General features: G+C 45.8%; 1 protein-coding gene across 1 annotated transcript in view; it reads right to left on the bottom strand.

Annotated features, from left to right (window-relative positions):
* The window catches only part of CEP120 (centrosomal protein 120), a 134,530-nt gene extending 128,007 nt beyond the window's left edge, over positions 1-6,523 (bottom strand). Inside the window, exon 1 of the mRNA XM_068246934.1 lies at positions 6,244-6,523. Within this exon, the coding sequence (XP_068103035.1) occupies positions 6,244-6,292 (49 nt within the window). The 5' untranslated portion in view covers positions 6,293-6,523. The remainder of the gene's footprint in view (positions 1-6,243) is intronic.
* Between the last annotated feature and the right edge of the window lie 10,066 nt (positions 6,524-16,589).

Genomic DNA, 16,589 nt, shown 5'->3' with positions numbered 1-16,589 from the left:
AGGAAGCAGAGCCCCGGAGGAGAGGAAGAAGAATGGCGGCCGACGTCAGGATCCCCCGGTAGGTATGTACAAACGCTTGCTGCGCGCTATACTCTGCACACAGAGGTCGGGATTGCCGCTCTTAGCTGCTGTTTTCCCGCCCCGACCCTAGCTCGGGGTTAAGGTGTAAGGAAATAGTACAGCAGCCTGCTGAATGAACTGGTAAGAAGGTCCAACAGAACACTTACTAGGGCATAAAATGTTCTGCCTACTAAGCCTATTCACCATCTCCACTGCAGCCAAACCAGTGATTCTCTTTATGCAAATTCAGATCCCTGTAGCCGTGCATGGCATGGCAAATCAGATGCAAACTTACATCAGCAAAGGTGCAAGTGGAAAGCTCGTTTTGATCTCCCAGCATAGATGTGACAGAGAAGGGTGGGAGCAATTGGTAAAGCGTACCTGAACTGGCAAGTGACATGAACATTATTATAATTATTAAGTGTATTTATAAAGCACCAAAATATTATGCAGGGCTGAACAAAAGATAAATAGGGAGACAGACAACAAGGTACAAGATACAAGATCATGCAACTGAGTTTAAGTCTTGGAGACCACATAGTTCAAGTCACCAGGGCTGTGGAGTCGGTACAAAAATTATCCGACTCCACCGTTTATGAAACCACAGACTCCAGGTACTCAAAATGACTGACTCCACGGCCCTGCAGGTCTGCAGGGAGGGGGTGCATGATCAATTTGGATACAATAGGGAGGAGGATCCTGCCAGAGGCTAAGGTGGCCACTAATGATACAATCTTTTTCATCCAATTTTACCAAATCTATGTAGTACAAGGGTAAACAGTGATATATTGAATGGATAATTTTGGCAGTTACCTTATATTACATAGAAATGGTAAGATTGGATGAAAAAGATTGGGTACTTATCCGTTAGCCGGGCGCATCCGGCAGGTGGCGCTACTTACTATTCCCCCTCCAGGCCGACATGGATAGTAGGGAAAGATGTAACTCTGGTGGAGTTTTGTCGCCACCTAGAGGATGCGCCCGGCTAACGGATAAGTACCAAAGATTGTATAGTTAGTGGCCAGCTTTACAATCTAAAGGGAGGGGGTAGGGACCCAGTAACCATGTGATGCATAATAGGTTCGAGTTATGGCATTGATGGGGGGGGGGGATACCTTGAAGAGGTGTGTTTTGCGGGCGTGTTGAAGGGTGGTGCAAGCCTGATAGGCTGTGCAAACAATCTTGACAGGCATGCTTCAAACTTGAGGGCTGGAACACACTAGAGCGATTTTTTGAGCGTTTTGAATCACTAGCGCTTTCCCTAAACGCTCTGCCGATGTAAATAAATGTAACAAATTCCACAGTAGCGATTGCGATTAGTAAAATCGCAATCGCAGGACATGCAGCATTTTGAAAGAGTTTGCGCTTCAAAGTATATACGGTAAGTGATGGCAAATCGCTCATGAACCGTTACACATAGCGATTTGAGTGCGATTGCAAACTGTAAATAAAATTATGATACATTGAAAGGACCAATCAGAATTATAATCACTAATAGCAAATCGCTACACAATCGCTGGAAAAAAGCTTACACTTTTTGAAATCGATCCCAAAAACGCCGGAAAACGCTCATGAAATCGCTTATTAAAAATGCTAGCAATTGTACTAACGATTTGCATTGGGTTCCAGGCCTGACTGTTTTATGTGTGTGTGTTTTTGCTCAAGCTTTCTGCACACCAGGTGTGTTTGTATACAGAAAAACCCGTGCATTTTTTGTCGCTAATCTAGTGGAGGGGACCCAGCAGGAAACCTCACAGGTAACAGTTCTCAAATCACAACACCCTCTACAGCACAAAGCCTTGTAAATGGATGAATGGAGCCGGCATATTTTACTACAACCTATCTGAAACCTAGCAGTTCGAGAGGGTGCCGTCTACTCAATCGTGCTTACAGAAATTTTGATGAGGTTTCCCACTGGGTGCCTTAAACTAGACTAGTGCCTGTATTTTCACAGCAGCTAATGCAATTGATTGGGAAAATGCATAGTGCTGCACTACTGATTTTTTTTTCTGCATGCAAACAAACACATTTATGTGTGTGGTAAACTAGCTCATTGACATGGGTTCTCAATTTAAATGCGTTTTCTTTCTTATGAAGAAAATACGTTCAAAAACAGACAGGTGTGACCTCTGCTAAGCAGAACGGAGGCATAGTGCACTCTTGCATTGCAGCGCTGGGTCCCCAGTTTGAATTCCAGCTGGGGCACTATCTGCATGGAATTTGTATGTACTTTGAATGATCTCCCCATGTCTGCGTAGGTTTCCTCCGGGCTCTCTGGTTTCCTCCAACATCTCAAAAACATACAGATAAGTTAACTGGCTTCCCCCTAAATTGGCCCTAGACTATGATGAACATATGAGTATGGCAGGGATTCAAGTGTGAACACCTGCGCGACAAGACACAGAACATTTACCGTATATACTTGCCTATAAGTCAAGAAATTTAGGACTGACTCAAAGTATAAAAGTGGGGGGGGGGGTCGCCTTATACTTGAGTAGTCCTGAATTTCACAACTTATCGCCGAGAATTGTAGGGGAGCCTCTTTCTCTCCCCTCACCCAGTCCTAACGCAGGCAGCTTTCCAGAAAGCCCCCCTCCCTCCCATCACCACGCAAAGGATGGCCTTCTGTCCCTCTCTCCCCCCTCTGCTCTGCATCATCTAATGGTCAGCGCTGAAGCGGAAACTCACTGATTACACAGCGCGGCATCCTCTCTAGTCCCTCTGCTCACGCTGGTCTGTTTACAATACCACAGCTACAGCTCCGATGTCACATGACACATAAGTCACATGACATCGGAGCCGTAGCTGTGGTATTGTAAACTAACAGACCAGAACGAGCAGCGGGACAAGAGAGGATGCCGCGCTGTGTAATCAGTGAGTTTCTGCTTCAGCGCTGATGCTGCATTAGATGACACAGAGAGCTGAGCGAGAGGGAGAAGCGGCCATCCTTTGCGTGGTGATGGAAGGGAGGCAGGGCTTTGTGGAAAGCTGCTGGGGAGGGAGTGAGTGAGGGGGGGGGGGGGGGGCATTTCAGCAAGCTGAGTGCTGTAGAACTTCGGGGAAGGGGAGACAGATGCTGGCTGCAGGGGACACACAGCTAGGGGACACAGGGGCCACACAGCCAGGGGGACATAGGCCACATAGCTAGAGGGGCCACACAGCCAAGGGGACACTGGGGCCACAAAGCTAGAGGGGCCACACAGCCTGGTGGAAACGGGCCACACAGAGGGGTCACAGTGACCACACTGAGACATCCTGGTGCCCAAGTGCAGTCTTTAACTTTCCTGGGTAGACTTAAACTTGAGTAAATAAAAAAAAGTCCAGCTTAAGAGGGTCAAATATTGGGGTCTACTTATACACGAGGTCGACTTGTATCCGAGTATATACAGTATATTGAGCTTTTCTTCTGGCGGACTCAACACGCCAGAGCTGTAGCCACTAGGCTTGCTCAGTAGGCAGCAGCAGTGTTAGGGAGTCTTGCCCAAGAACTCCTTAATCAAATAAATAACTACTCAAATCATTCTGTCTAGAATATTTCTGCAAGAATTCTGTTAAACCATAAAAGCACTTCTCATTGGCTGGTAATGTAAATAAAATAATGTATGTACAGCTCCCCTTATCCCATCATCAACAGTACATAGAGTTGAGAGGAGCTGGCAACAGCCAGAATATATATCACATTGCCCTGCCAACCTCTTCCCTCTGCTGAAAGATTCACTCTTTGCAGCCAGCACTGCAGCTACAGCAGAGTATCGTAATAAGAATCAGAAGAGCGGCAGTGCTTATCACAAAGCATTAGCATCTTGGCAGCATAGGGAGTAGGTGGACTGCAGGGTTTGGTTTGGACTAAGTCAGAATGGCAGCATATCCATATAATATAGACACACTGCCACTCTGGCAGTCCTTAGCAGTGTCTGCAGTACCCTGGAGCAGATATATGACTGCATATCCACAAAAAGTCATGCAGGTTGGGTCCGTACACTGCATTAGGCACTAGTTGCTATGCATTTGAGTGAACCTAACTTGCCTATTCTCCATGCTCCCATCCAGTGACTGACTAAGCATTACCTTGTACTCATACTGTGCTGCATGATCTGGTTTTTCTTGTATTCCTGTATTGTCATATTGCTGTATGTCACCCCTAAATATTGTCTGTAACCTAAACTAATGTCCAGCGCTGCGTAATATGTTGGCGCTTTATAAATACAATAAATAGTCTAGTTTATGGGCCCCAGCAGGAAACCTCACAGGGAACAGTTCTCCAATCACAGCACGAAGCGTAGTGATTGGCCGAATAGTATGGGCATAGTTTACTACAACCTATCTGAAACCTAGCAGTTTGGGACTCAGTCCACTCAATCACGTTAGCATACATTTCACTATAAGGTTTCTCGATGGGTCCCCTAAATTAGACTAGCACCAAATCAGCTCCATGGTTGCCAGATGGATCTCTGTGTAATTTGGCTATCTTTTCCAAAGGGAATTCCAAAAACAGCTACTTTACATCTAAGAATTGTGTGAGAAATCACATATTGTCCTACTTCCTATGGCTTAAAGTCTCAACTACAGTATCCTCTTCATTCCGTGTGCAAATAGAGATGGGAACAGGTTATGGTCAAGCATGGTGCCCAGGATTATCAGGGGTCATATAACATTACTTATGTGGTCAAAGGAGAACAGCAAGCCGTGCACACTGCAGGGAGCAGGTGTACAACAGCAAGCAGCTCACACTACAGAGAGCAGGTGAATAACAGCAAGCCGCACACACTGCAGGGAGCAGGTGAAAGGCAGCAAGCTGGGCACCCTGCAGGGAGCAGGTGAAAGGCAGCTAGCTGGGCACCCTGCAGGGAGCAGGTGAAAGGCAGCAAGCTGGGCACCCTGCAGGGAGCAGGTGAAAGGCAGCAAGCTGGGCACCCTGCAGGGAGCAGGTGAATTGCAGCAAGCTGGGCACCCTGCAGGGAGCAGGTGAAAGGCAGCAAGCTGGGTACATTGCAAGGAGCAGGTGAATGACAGCAAGCCATGCACACTGCAGGGAGCAGGTGAATGACAGCAAGCCACACATGCTGCAGGGAGCAGTTGAATAACAGCAAGCTGAGCACACTGTGGGGAGCAATAATTCAGCCCTCATTATGCAGGGAAAACTGTGCACACTGCAGGGGGCAATAATACACCCCTCATCATGCAGTGAAAGCTGTGCACGCTGCAGGGAGCAGGTGAATGACAGCAAGCGGCGCACACTGCAGGGAGCAGGTGAATGACAGCAAGCCGCGCACACTGCAGGGAGCAGGTGAATGACAGCAAACCGCGCACACTGCAGGGAGCAGGTGAATGATAGCAAGCCGAGCACACTGCAGGGAGCAGGTGAATGACAGCAAGCCGAGCACACTGCAGGGAGCAGGTGAATGACAGCAAGCCGAGCACACTGCAGGGAGCAGGTGAATGACAGCAAGCCGCGCACACTGCAGGGAGCAGGTGAATGACAGCAAGCCGCGCACACTGCAGGGAGCAGGTGAATGACAGCAAGCCGCGCACACTGCAGGGAGCAGGTGAATGACAGCAAGCCGCGCACACTGCAGGGAGCAGGTGAATGACAGCAAGCCGCGCACACTGCAGGGAGCAGGTGAATGACAGCAAGCCGCGCACACTGCAGGGAGCAGGTGAATGACAGCAAGCCGCGCACACTGCAGGGAGCAGGTGAATGACAGCAAGCCGCGCACACTGCAGGGAGCAGGTGAATGACAGCAAGCCGCGCACACTGCAGGGAGCAGGTGAATGACAGCAAGCCGTGCACACTGCAGGGGACAATAGTTCAGCCCTTACCATGCAGGGAAAACTGTGCACACTGCAGGGGGCAATAGTTTAGACCTCATCATGCAGGGAAAGCTGTGCACACTGCAGGGAGCAGAGGAATGACAGCAAGCTGAGCACACTGCAGGGAGCAATGATAGACCACTCATACTGCAGGGAGCAATGATAGATTACTCATTCTGCAGGGAAAGCTGTGCGTACTGCAGGTAGCAGGTGAATGACAGCAAGTTATGCACACTGCAGGGAGCAATAATTCACTCCTCATCATGCAGGGGAAGCTGTGCACACTGCAGGTGACAATAGTTCACTCCTCATCATGCAGGGAAAGCCGAGCACACTGCAGGGGGCAGGTGAATATCACTTCTCTCTATTTACCTTCTAGGATGGAGACGACAATGAGCAGCTGGTCTGCCTTATAACCCATGTCTACAGGAGAGCAGCGGGCATCCAGTCAGCAGTCAGACCCGAGGAAAGTGTCACCCGCCGCTTGTTGCTTCTTTGCCGCTTCTCAGTATACAAACTCAGCCGGTTCCGCCCCTTGACTACCGACTACTTCCGCCAGACAACCGAGAGACAGCCAACCACCATAGTCGACGGGGCGGATAGAAGGAGGGGTTAGGAGCAGAGAGCTACCCGAACTGACATGCCCGGATGTGCGGGTTGTTTGACCCGTGTGGCAAGCTGTAGTCAGGTGACACTAGTTGCAGAGAAGCCATATTTGTTTTGGGAAGAGAAAACTGAAGGGATAGGGATAGGCGTCAGTATATTGAGGATGATGAATGTGTGCCGTTTTCATTCAAGTGCTAACAGAAAAAAAGATACTTTTGTTGAGGGAGACAAATGTATAGAATAGCTTCCAACTGTTCAGTTGTTCTTTTTTTAGGTGTAATGGGGCGATTTATAATTTATATATATATATATATATATATATATATATATATATATATATATATATATATATATATATATATATATATATATATATATATATATAGCATTTACATGGTTCCCAACTGTTTTTTTTATTTTTGGAAGGACATTCCCTCTTTTGAATCAAAAAGCGTTATCCCCCTCTTCTACTTATGTGTCTCACTTTCAGGACTGATTAGAAGATATGTATAAAAATATAAAAAATGTGTTAATGTGACTAAACTTAATTCCTAACCAGGCAGAAGGGAGTTGCAGTAACCAAGGCGGGAGATGATGAGGGCGCAGATGAGTAGCTTGGTGTGGTCCGGAGTCAGGAACGGGCAATGGAAAATACAGTTTCAGTTCAGGTGACGTTTTGGATTACCACCTTTTTCAGTACTTCCCACCTGTATAGCTACACAGTTTATCAAGCATAAGACAATCACGTTGTACACAAGTTATTTTTTAGCTGGTGAAAGAAGAAAAAATAATGGAATTTTACCTCTTTGTACCATGTAAAATCATCTCCACCGCTTACAGCTCTATTATCCAAATGCTGAGGGACAAGGGGGTCTCCCCAACACCTGCTCTCCCAAAGGGGACTTAGGGCCCAATCCTATTCACATTTTCTCCTAACCTTTCTCCTAGGTAATATTTTTACATTATAAATAAAAAGCCTTTTAAGGAAACCTTAACTGTGGCATAGAAAAAGAGTTTGACTTACCTGGGGCTTCTACCAGCCCCTCGCAGCCTTCCTGTCCCGCGCCGGCCCTCAACGATCCTGCCGCAGGCTTAGGTGACATAGCAGGCTGCCGCAGGCTTAGGTGTGCATAATGACGTAGCAGGCTGCTACGTCATTATGCAAGGCCATGGGGAAGCAGAAAGGACATGCTGCGCATGCACAGTATGTCCGTAGGACAAGTCAGAAGAGTCTTCTGACTTGCTGTGATAGACAGAAAAGACCGGGAAGGATTACGAGAGAATGGTGGCTGACTGAGCGGAACGGAAGTAAGTATTAGCGCTTACTCCCATACCCACTCCATTTTAGGTTTTGTTAGCCATGTGGTATCCTTTAAGGTTCCCTTTAAGCAACCAGCAAGCAAGAAAATTCTCAGAAGTTATTTTAAAGTAAATCTGTGAGGGAGAAAACAAATATACATACCTTGGGATTTCTCCAGCCCCCTCCAAGATGATCGCTCCCTCGCTGTCCTCCACCAACTGGATCGTCCACAAATGGCCCCGCTCTGTGCATGCGTGCATGCCCCCATCACGCTCCTGTTGCTAGGAGAATTTTGTGTTTGTGCAGTGTTACTGCGCATGTGTAGAACACTCCCAGCGACAGGAGCGCAACAGTGGAGCGCGCACAGCAGGACTGCACCTGTGCCGTCTGGCTCCAACTGGAGGACTTTCTGGTGCCAATTGCAGATGATGCAGGTGGCAGAAGAGGACGGCGTGGGAGCGATCAGCCTGGAGGGGCTGAAGGAAGCCCCAGGTATGTATATATATTTTTTTCCCCTCCCTGTCTCAGGTACCCTTTAAACAGAAGATGAAAAATTATCTCCTAGAAGAAAATTTGTGACTTGGATAATGCCCATGGAATTAATATAAAGGGACCCTGAGCAGGACCCAAAAATGGCCAAATGAACTTCATCCAGCGCCTCCTAGTCAATGGGGTTGCTCAGTGTCCTCTGGGCTTCCTCCATTTGTCTGCTGCTAGTGGCCCCATTAGCCTGGCAACTTTGCAGAGTCGTGTGCAACTGTGCATTCGTGGCCTCTCCACGCACCCATCTGCCGCTGTGCATGCACCGCAAATGCGCAGTAGCATTACGCCTCACAAAGTCACCGGGCTAACGGAGCCACCAGCAGGAGAACAGAGGGAGCCCAGGGGACTCCGAGGGACCTCACGGACAACAATGGACTGGAGGAAGCCGCAGGTAAGTTCATTTGGCCATTTTTGGGTCCTAGGTACTCAGGTTTCCTTTAATATAACAGTGCAGGCTGTTCTAGGTGCTATCTCGTACTTGCCCTAATAAATGAGGGACCAGGTAGCCATCACAGAGGTTAATAAGTGAAGCAGTCTTTGCAATCCCCGCACCATATTCAGGCCTGGAACCCACTAGAAAGTGCTATCGCAATCGCTATCGCAATCGCTAGCAATTTGTGATGGCATTTTGCAAGCGATTTTGGGAGCGATTTCCCTGCTCCTATACAATTTATTACAATGGAAACACTCCCAAAATGCTGCATGTCCTGCAATTGCGATTTCCTTAATCGCAATCGATCTAGTGGAACCTGTCCCATCCATTTACATAGCATTTAGGGAAATCGCTAGCGATTGAAAGTGCTACCTAAATGCAACCCCCCCCAGGCTTCAAAAGGATTCTTCAAAGGGTTGTTTGCTTCTTAGGTCATGAAAACATTAAGAAACAGCCATGTATTTCAGCTGTCTGGCTGAAGTTCATCTTTCATAGTGTGTGTGTGTGTAAACACTTCATACACTTTGAAAGTTTGTAACAGTAGAAGAGCCTCAGGATTAAATGTGACGAAGTAAGAAAATGGGTTGTACTTAGTGAGCAAAGTGGACTTTGGTCCAGAGATACTATATAGAGAATATTGCAGAGCAGATTAACCCTGAAAAACTGGTTTAGATTAATAAAACTTTTTTCTACTATTAGCTGGCAAGAATTGTAAACGCTTTTCTTATATGAGACCACTGTTGGGTTAGGGAACATGGTAGTTGCATGCATGTACTGACTGCAAGCAGTGGTGCTCATCACGAGCTCATGATCACAACCTGTTTTTTGTGATCACGAGTTCGTGATCGGCACTAGTGATCGGCTCTTGATCACGAATGCACTCGTGATCGCACAGGTTACCCGACTCGTGATCACGACGAGTCAGTTTTCTTGATTAAAAACCTGCAGACTTTATCGGTTAATAGCAAAGCCACCTTACATGCTAGAAACACCAAATTTGCAGGTTATGTTAAAGAGACTCTGAAGCCTAAATCACTGTTTTTTCTCCACAATCCTTTTAGGTATGATTTAGGGATGCTTCAGACTCTTCAGTGAGAACAAGGGGAAAAAAATTCGGCCAGGGATCCACATTCTGATTATCCCAGCCTGCATGAGGGACAAGGGGCTAAAGACCCTCGGTAGGGGGGTCCCACGTGTTTTTTTTTTTTTCCCATTTCCCACCCTCTGAACATAAAAAAAAAAGTTGGTGGGATAAAAAAATAAAAATGACGTGGATTCCCCCTTGTTCCCACTTGTTCCCTATTCTTAACATAAACTGCAAAAATTGGTGTTTCTAGCATGTAAGGGGGCTTTGCTATAAACCATTAAAGTTGGCAGGTTTTTAATCCCGAATAACGACTCGTGATTAGTAATTACATGCGGTTATTCGACTTGAAACTGCACTCGAGTCCGATATCCCTTTCTACTCGTGATCACGAGTCAATTCGGAAGTGAACGGAGTCATGCTCGTGATCACTCGTACTCGTGATCAGAGCTATCCGAGTAACCCTGACTGCAAGAAAATAACTAAAATAACTTAAGGTGTAATAAGGTGTAAAGCGCACAGCACGTTTGATCTCCATGGCACTATGAGTTCAAACACCGTGGCGTCCCGCCAGTGAACTCCCCCAGGAGCTGAAAAGCAACACGAGCGTTCTATTTCACAGATCAAATGACGTCAGCGTGCACTGGCTCCGCCCTATGACGTTTCGTCCAATAGGACTTATCACTGGCGGGACACCGCAGTGTTTGAACTCATTGTGCCCCAGAGATCAAACGTGCTGTGCACTTTACATTTTATGGATCCTTGTGGATGCTGTCTGGAATAAACTTTTACTTGTGGAACCGTTCCTGGGTTATCCATACTGGCTGGATGACAGCCAAAGCGCTAGTGTCACCTGGTGTATGAAGTGGCAACTATCTAGCGAGCCACTTTCTGATTGATTGAGGATTCTTATAGTATGGTGACTGTCTGCTGCTGATCTTTTTACAGTTACAGGATTACGCTATGGGAGGTTTGTGCTTTCTTTTCAGATATTGATTACTGTGGAGTGCGCACTGGTATCTTTTTATAGTCTGTCTTTTACCCTGGAACTTTGCCTATGTGCGAACCCACTATTAGCTGCTGGCTTCAGACTTTTTATACAGTTGGCGCAGTATACTTGAATAGTTCAATAGGAAAGAGGAGTTTATAGTGCATTTTTACTCTGGGAGACATGTACATCAGGAATGTATGTTTACATGTATTTTACATTTTACAATATTTCGCAATATAGGTTCTTTACTGTAAGATGCTGTTTTGAACATTTTGTTCACGCAATGCAATTACTTCTTGAAAACATTTAGTTCCTATGGCACATTCTTATAATTCTTTGCAGAGAGCTTTTTCTGTCTGAAATAAATTGGCACAATTTTCAAAATATGTTGAACAGGATGTGTAATGCTGTTACAGTAACTAGAACAGATTGACAACACTACATCTACTTTCCAGAAACACAGATTTGTCATAATTACAGCATTCAGCATTATCTGTAGCATAAAAGGTGCAATAAAACATTTTATCTATTCAATGGACCTTATTTCTGTTTCCAGAGGCGTAGCAATAGCCATAGCAACTGCTATGGGGCCCTGGGCCCAGGTGGTAGTTGATGTATTCACCATTAACTTTCTTGTGTTCCTCCACCCACTGATTGTGTCTCAGTGCCCATGGACTATATGCAGTGTAGATTCCATGAGAATGAAAACTGGCCACATATCATTAGGGTAGGGGCAGGTGGCATTGCTTAACCTCCTGAGTGTTACGCTGCTCAGGAGATTTTGTTACTTTGTGTCCCAGGATGAATTAATTTGCTGCAATGGCTGAAAAACCTTTAGCTAGCATTAGGCTAGCTAGTAAAGGTGTCTGGCACCCCCCGATCCAGCCAGTTTATACATTACCCAGCCCGGATCCAGCAATCGGCGCAGCCTCCCCGGACAGCTCCGCTCTTCACTATGGGGAGGATCGCACATGATGTCATGACATCATGCGCAAACCCAATCCTCCCCATAGAGAGACCAGAGCTGTGCGGGGAGGCTGCGCGATCGCTGGATCCAGGCTGGGTAATGTGTAAACGGGGGGATCGCAGGGGAGCAGCGGGTGCCCGACACTTGTACTAGCTAGCCTAATGCTAGCTAAAGGTTTTTCAGCCAATGCAGCAAATTAATTCATCCTGGGGCACTCCTGAGGACAGAGAGCGGTATGCCTGACACAGTGTCGGGCATACCGCTAAGGAGGTTAAAAATGCCTATGTCTGATGGCCCTATGGAAGTTTTGCTATGGGGCCAAATAATCTCTAGCTACGCCACTGTCTGTTTCAATAGTATTTTGTGAAAGATACAATATACCGGTATATATAAAGAAGAAAAGGTACTTACGTATTATCCTGTTTGGAAAGTTTGGCAGCTTTTTGTTCTGTTTGATCCCCTAGCCAGATCTAACAATGTTTGTAAAGCTGAAAGTCACAACTTTCCTTTGTACTGCAATGCCGCATTCCCAAGTTGGGGGGTTTGGGGGACGGTTGTGTCCCCTGGACTTTGCTGGAGAGAGCACATTGGAATTGAGTCTCCTGCCCATGCCAGTAAGACAGAGAGGAGACGAGGGTGCATAGCTGCGCTGCTCCTTCATCTGTAATGAGAGACCCAGGACACTTGACATAAGTTTTGAAGACACAGATCTATGCTGTGAAGGAAGAAGAAGACCCAACGGGTGTGCTGCTTATCATCATGTCGGGTTCGTCCCGTACTTCTTGAATTTCACTTTCTGCAGCCAAGTTCACGGGACACCCCTCCTTCAAAACCCCATAACTTGGGAACTGAGCATCATACCGACCCGGGGCCCAGTGCAACAGAAAGCCGGGACTTTCAGCTTTATAAACATGGTCAGATCTTCCTGGGGGAGCAAACAGAACTTTACCAAAAGCTGCCAAACTTTCCACACGGGATAATACGTAAGTACCGAAAAAAAACTGTAACAGCTGGTATACCAAATATACATATGGTAATATACTCATACTGTGAAGTGTGATCTGTTTTTCTTGTATTCCTGTATTGTCATATTGCTGTTTGTCACCCCTAAATATTGTCTGTAACCTAAATTCATGTCCAGCGCTGCGTAATATGTTGGCGCTTTATAAATACAATAAATAATAATAATAATATACATATGTTGATCAAAAACTCAGATAACAAAGTGCAGAGGTGTAAAAACAAGGATATTTTGTGCTTGTAATGGTAAGAAACTATGGTAACAATAATTTCAAAACATTTTTGAAATGTAACAAACAAAAAAGTTGTACCAGTCAACCAAAGGATAAGGGTAAGAATTTGAACAATTAAGGGAGAGTTGCGAGAGAGACTCTCAGCAGACCCCAGGAAAGTAAGAATTGAAAATAAAAACTCAAGGCATGATACTGCATATTGGGGACAGGAGAAGGTGGGATTATGAAGGGTAGGGGAGGGAGAACTGCTCACTGAAAATGTGTGAATGGTAAAAAATTTAATGATGAAGGGAAGTCAAGTCTGGTACATTTTGTACAGATCAGAATCTTTAAGTTCATACCAGCCTGTCCAAATTTTCAGGAAGAGGTCAATTCTGTCCTTGGAAGTCAGGATAATTTCCTCAATCTCTCTGATTGATTCAATTTTATCAAACCATGCTTTAACACAGGGGACAGAGGTGGGCTTTCACATGGCTGGAATGAAGGCTCTAGCTGTTGGAGTCTTCTTGTAGGGTCTGGAGGAGAATGACACTAGATGGAAAAGTTAGATTTCCATCTGAAATTGTAGACTCCCACTTTTTTTTTTCTTTTAATACTCTAATTCCCTATAAACTAAACAAGCCTCGCCCACAGCTTCTCCAGAGTGCCTTGGCACTTTCAGACTCATGTAGCAAGGGCTTATGGGAGCTCAGTCTGGGCAGGAGGAGGAGGAGGTTACAAGCCAGAGATTTCAGAGGCAGAGGGGAGGAGGGAGAGGGGAGTGAAGTTTTCACAGGATGAGGGCTGAAGATACAGATCAGCTTGCCTGTGTGTAATGTGACAAACAGAACAAGGCTGCTCTCATTGTAACAAAAGGAATACATAATCATAAACTGTTAAAGCTGTTTGTAGCTAGATTTGCTGTGTAAACTATCTAAAGTTTAGATCAAATATATAGACAAGTTACTTGTTATAGTTAGTTTTTCATCTCGGATCTGCTTTAAGTAATAATTTCCATATTCGTATAGCGCTTTTTTCCGGTCGGACTCAAAGCGCTTGGGAGGCTGCCACTAGAGGGCACTCAGTAGTCATTAGCACTGTTAGGGAGTCTTGCCCAAGAACACCTACTGAATAGGCGCTGGCATACTGAATAGGAAGAGCTGAGTAAGCAGAGTTACAGATTTCCCAGCAAGCTCATGGTGAACCAGAACTCCTACGAGTGTGTATGGGGCTAAATAGGTCCAGTCTGAAACAGTCTGTGTGCATGTTGGATTAGTGTGGCTCTGTACAATTAACAAGCTGACACATCATTGCATTCCAGCAGTTCTGGAGGTGAGTTTAGCTTTCAGGAACAACAAAGGGATGATTTGCATATCCAGCTGTGATGCATTGTGGGACACCTCAGATACTCATTACAACCTGAATAATTGCAAATACCTTCTGTTTTAAGAAGGCACATTTCTGTTTCGATCTTCTCCTCTCCTCCTTTCTCCAATACATTTCTGTTTTGCATTGCATTTTAGTAAGGGCTTGTTCACACCTAGGGCGTTTTTGCCCTTTTTTCAAATGGAGGCAATTTTGAAAATCACCCTAAAAAGCTTGTGGGATGATTCCCTATGAGAGTGTTCTCATCTGAGCGGTTGTTTCCGATCCGCTCAGCAAAGCACTGCCTATACCATTTTCTGAGCGTTTTTGCTCAATAGAAGTCCATATGCGTACAAAAAGTTACCATTCTGCTTGTTACCTTGACAAAGGGGACCCTCCGTGGCCCCGAAACGACACGTTGCTGAATGGCATAATGTCACGCTTTATGGAATAAACGTGGATTGAACCACACTGGAGTGTGCTGACCTTTTTTGAATGTTTTGCTCAATAGAAGGTATAGGAAAATCGCAAAGCGCTTGAAAAGCGATTTCCCCAGCGCTTTGATGAATAAATACATTTATTCATTTCCGGATCAAAGAGTTCACTTCCTGACTTGCATCAGGAAGTGAAAAAAGATGAATCGCTCTTCAAAAGAGTTTAGAAAAGCGCTTTTGTGAACAAAGCCAAAGATGGCTTTTGGTCCTTTTTAGCCCCTTAAACACTCCTAGGATTTCTGGTTCACCATGAGTTTGCTTAGCAATCTGTAACTCTGGGTGTTTCAAGTCCTACTCCATACAGTGACATTAATCTATGCCATGAACTGATGAGTATCAACCAGTGTGAAACAGTCTGTATGCATGTTGGATTAGTGGGTTCTGTACAATTAACAAGATGACTCTGAAGTTAAGGATTTCAGGACATAAATCGTTTAGTGAATACTACATGTTTGTCACAAAGTTAATAACAAGAAAAATGACTTAAAGTGTACCAGAGCTGACGACCTATGAGAAATCGATACTTACCTGGGGCTTTCTCCAGCCCCATAAGCACGTGTGAGTCCCATGCCGTCTTCCCGCAGTCTGCGAGACAGTAACTTGCTCAGTCACATGCAGCCTGGGTCTTCTGCGTGTGCGCAGACCTCCCATGCATGCACCTCAGTAGACCCAGACTGATGCAACTCAGCAACTTACCGGGGCTGATCGTGGCTGAACGGCAGACCGTGCGAGGACGGCGTGGGACTCACACGTGTTTATGGGGCTGGAGGAAGCCCCGGGTAAGTATCGATTTTTCATAGGTCATCAGCTTTGGTTTATTTTAAGGGTGCCCATACATCTAGCGATGTGTGGACAGATCAACCAAGAGACAGATCTTTCTCCTATTGAATCTGAAATCTTTCGAGAATTGGCCTCCTGACACCGCCTTGACGCCTCTGTTTCACTGTTCCCTTGAATGCTATCTGTGCCCCCTCCCCCGGTGCCTATACATTAAAATACTTTACCTGTCCACTGCCACCGATTGTCCGTGGTGCTTATCCATTCACTCCCCATGTTCTGCAGGCGTATAAGACTTGCACACCACTGCTATATGCCAGCAGCATGTGGGGAGTCAATGGGGAAGTTGGTGGCTGGACACTAGCGGCAGGTGGCCGGACAGGTGAAGTATTTTGATGCATGGGCACCAGGGGGCAAATATAACATTTGGGGGGACAGCGGCCAGGAGTTCCATCACGTTTGTCGGTCTCTATATCGCACGCCGTTACCGCTATGCACCTGATTGAACACAAGATTTCCCAGAATGTTCATTGATATATTTGACCGATTTTGGCCCAAAATCAATCCAATCCTCGATCAAGCATGCTTCTTACAGCATCAGTTTTAATCTGATTCGATAATTATTATTATGGTCGATCGGCTGCTAAATCACCACGTGCATGACCACCTTTAGATTCCTGAATAAAGGGAGGAGAAAAGCTTTGTGAATTGAGGTCAATGTCTGCACTGGAAGACCAGAGTCAAGTTTACATGACTGCTATGCAAACTCCATGCCTGCTGTTTTGGCAGCGATATTATTTTTGTGCTTCTCTATTTTTGAACAGTAAACAAATGTAGTCCACACATCCATCAGTGCAGCCTGCGCTGAAATAGCTGGATGACAAATACATCTCATACCACATTAAAGCCCTACACAGATCCAAAGG

Source organism: Hyperolius riggenbachi, chromosome 1 (assembly GCF_040937935.1).
Source record: "Hyperolius riggenbachi isolate aHypRig1 chromosome 1, aHypRig1.pri, whole genome shotgun sequence".
NCBI lineage: Eukaryota > Metazoa > Chordata > Amphibia > Anura > Hyperoliidae > Hyperolius > Hyperolius riggenbachi.
This window is presented reverse-complemented; position numbering and strand designations above follow the sequence as displayed.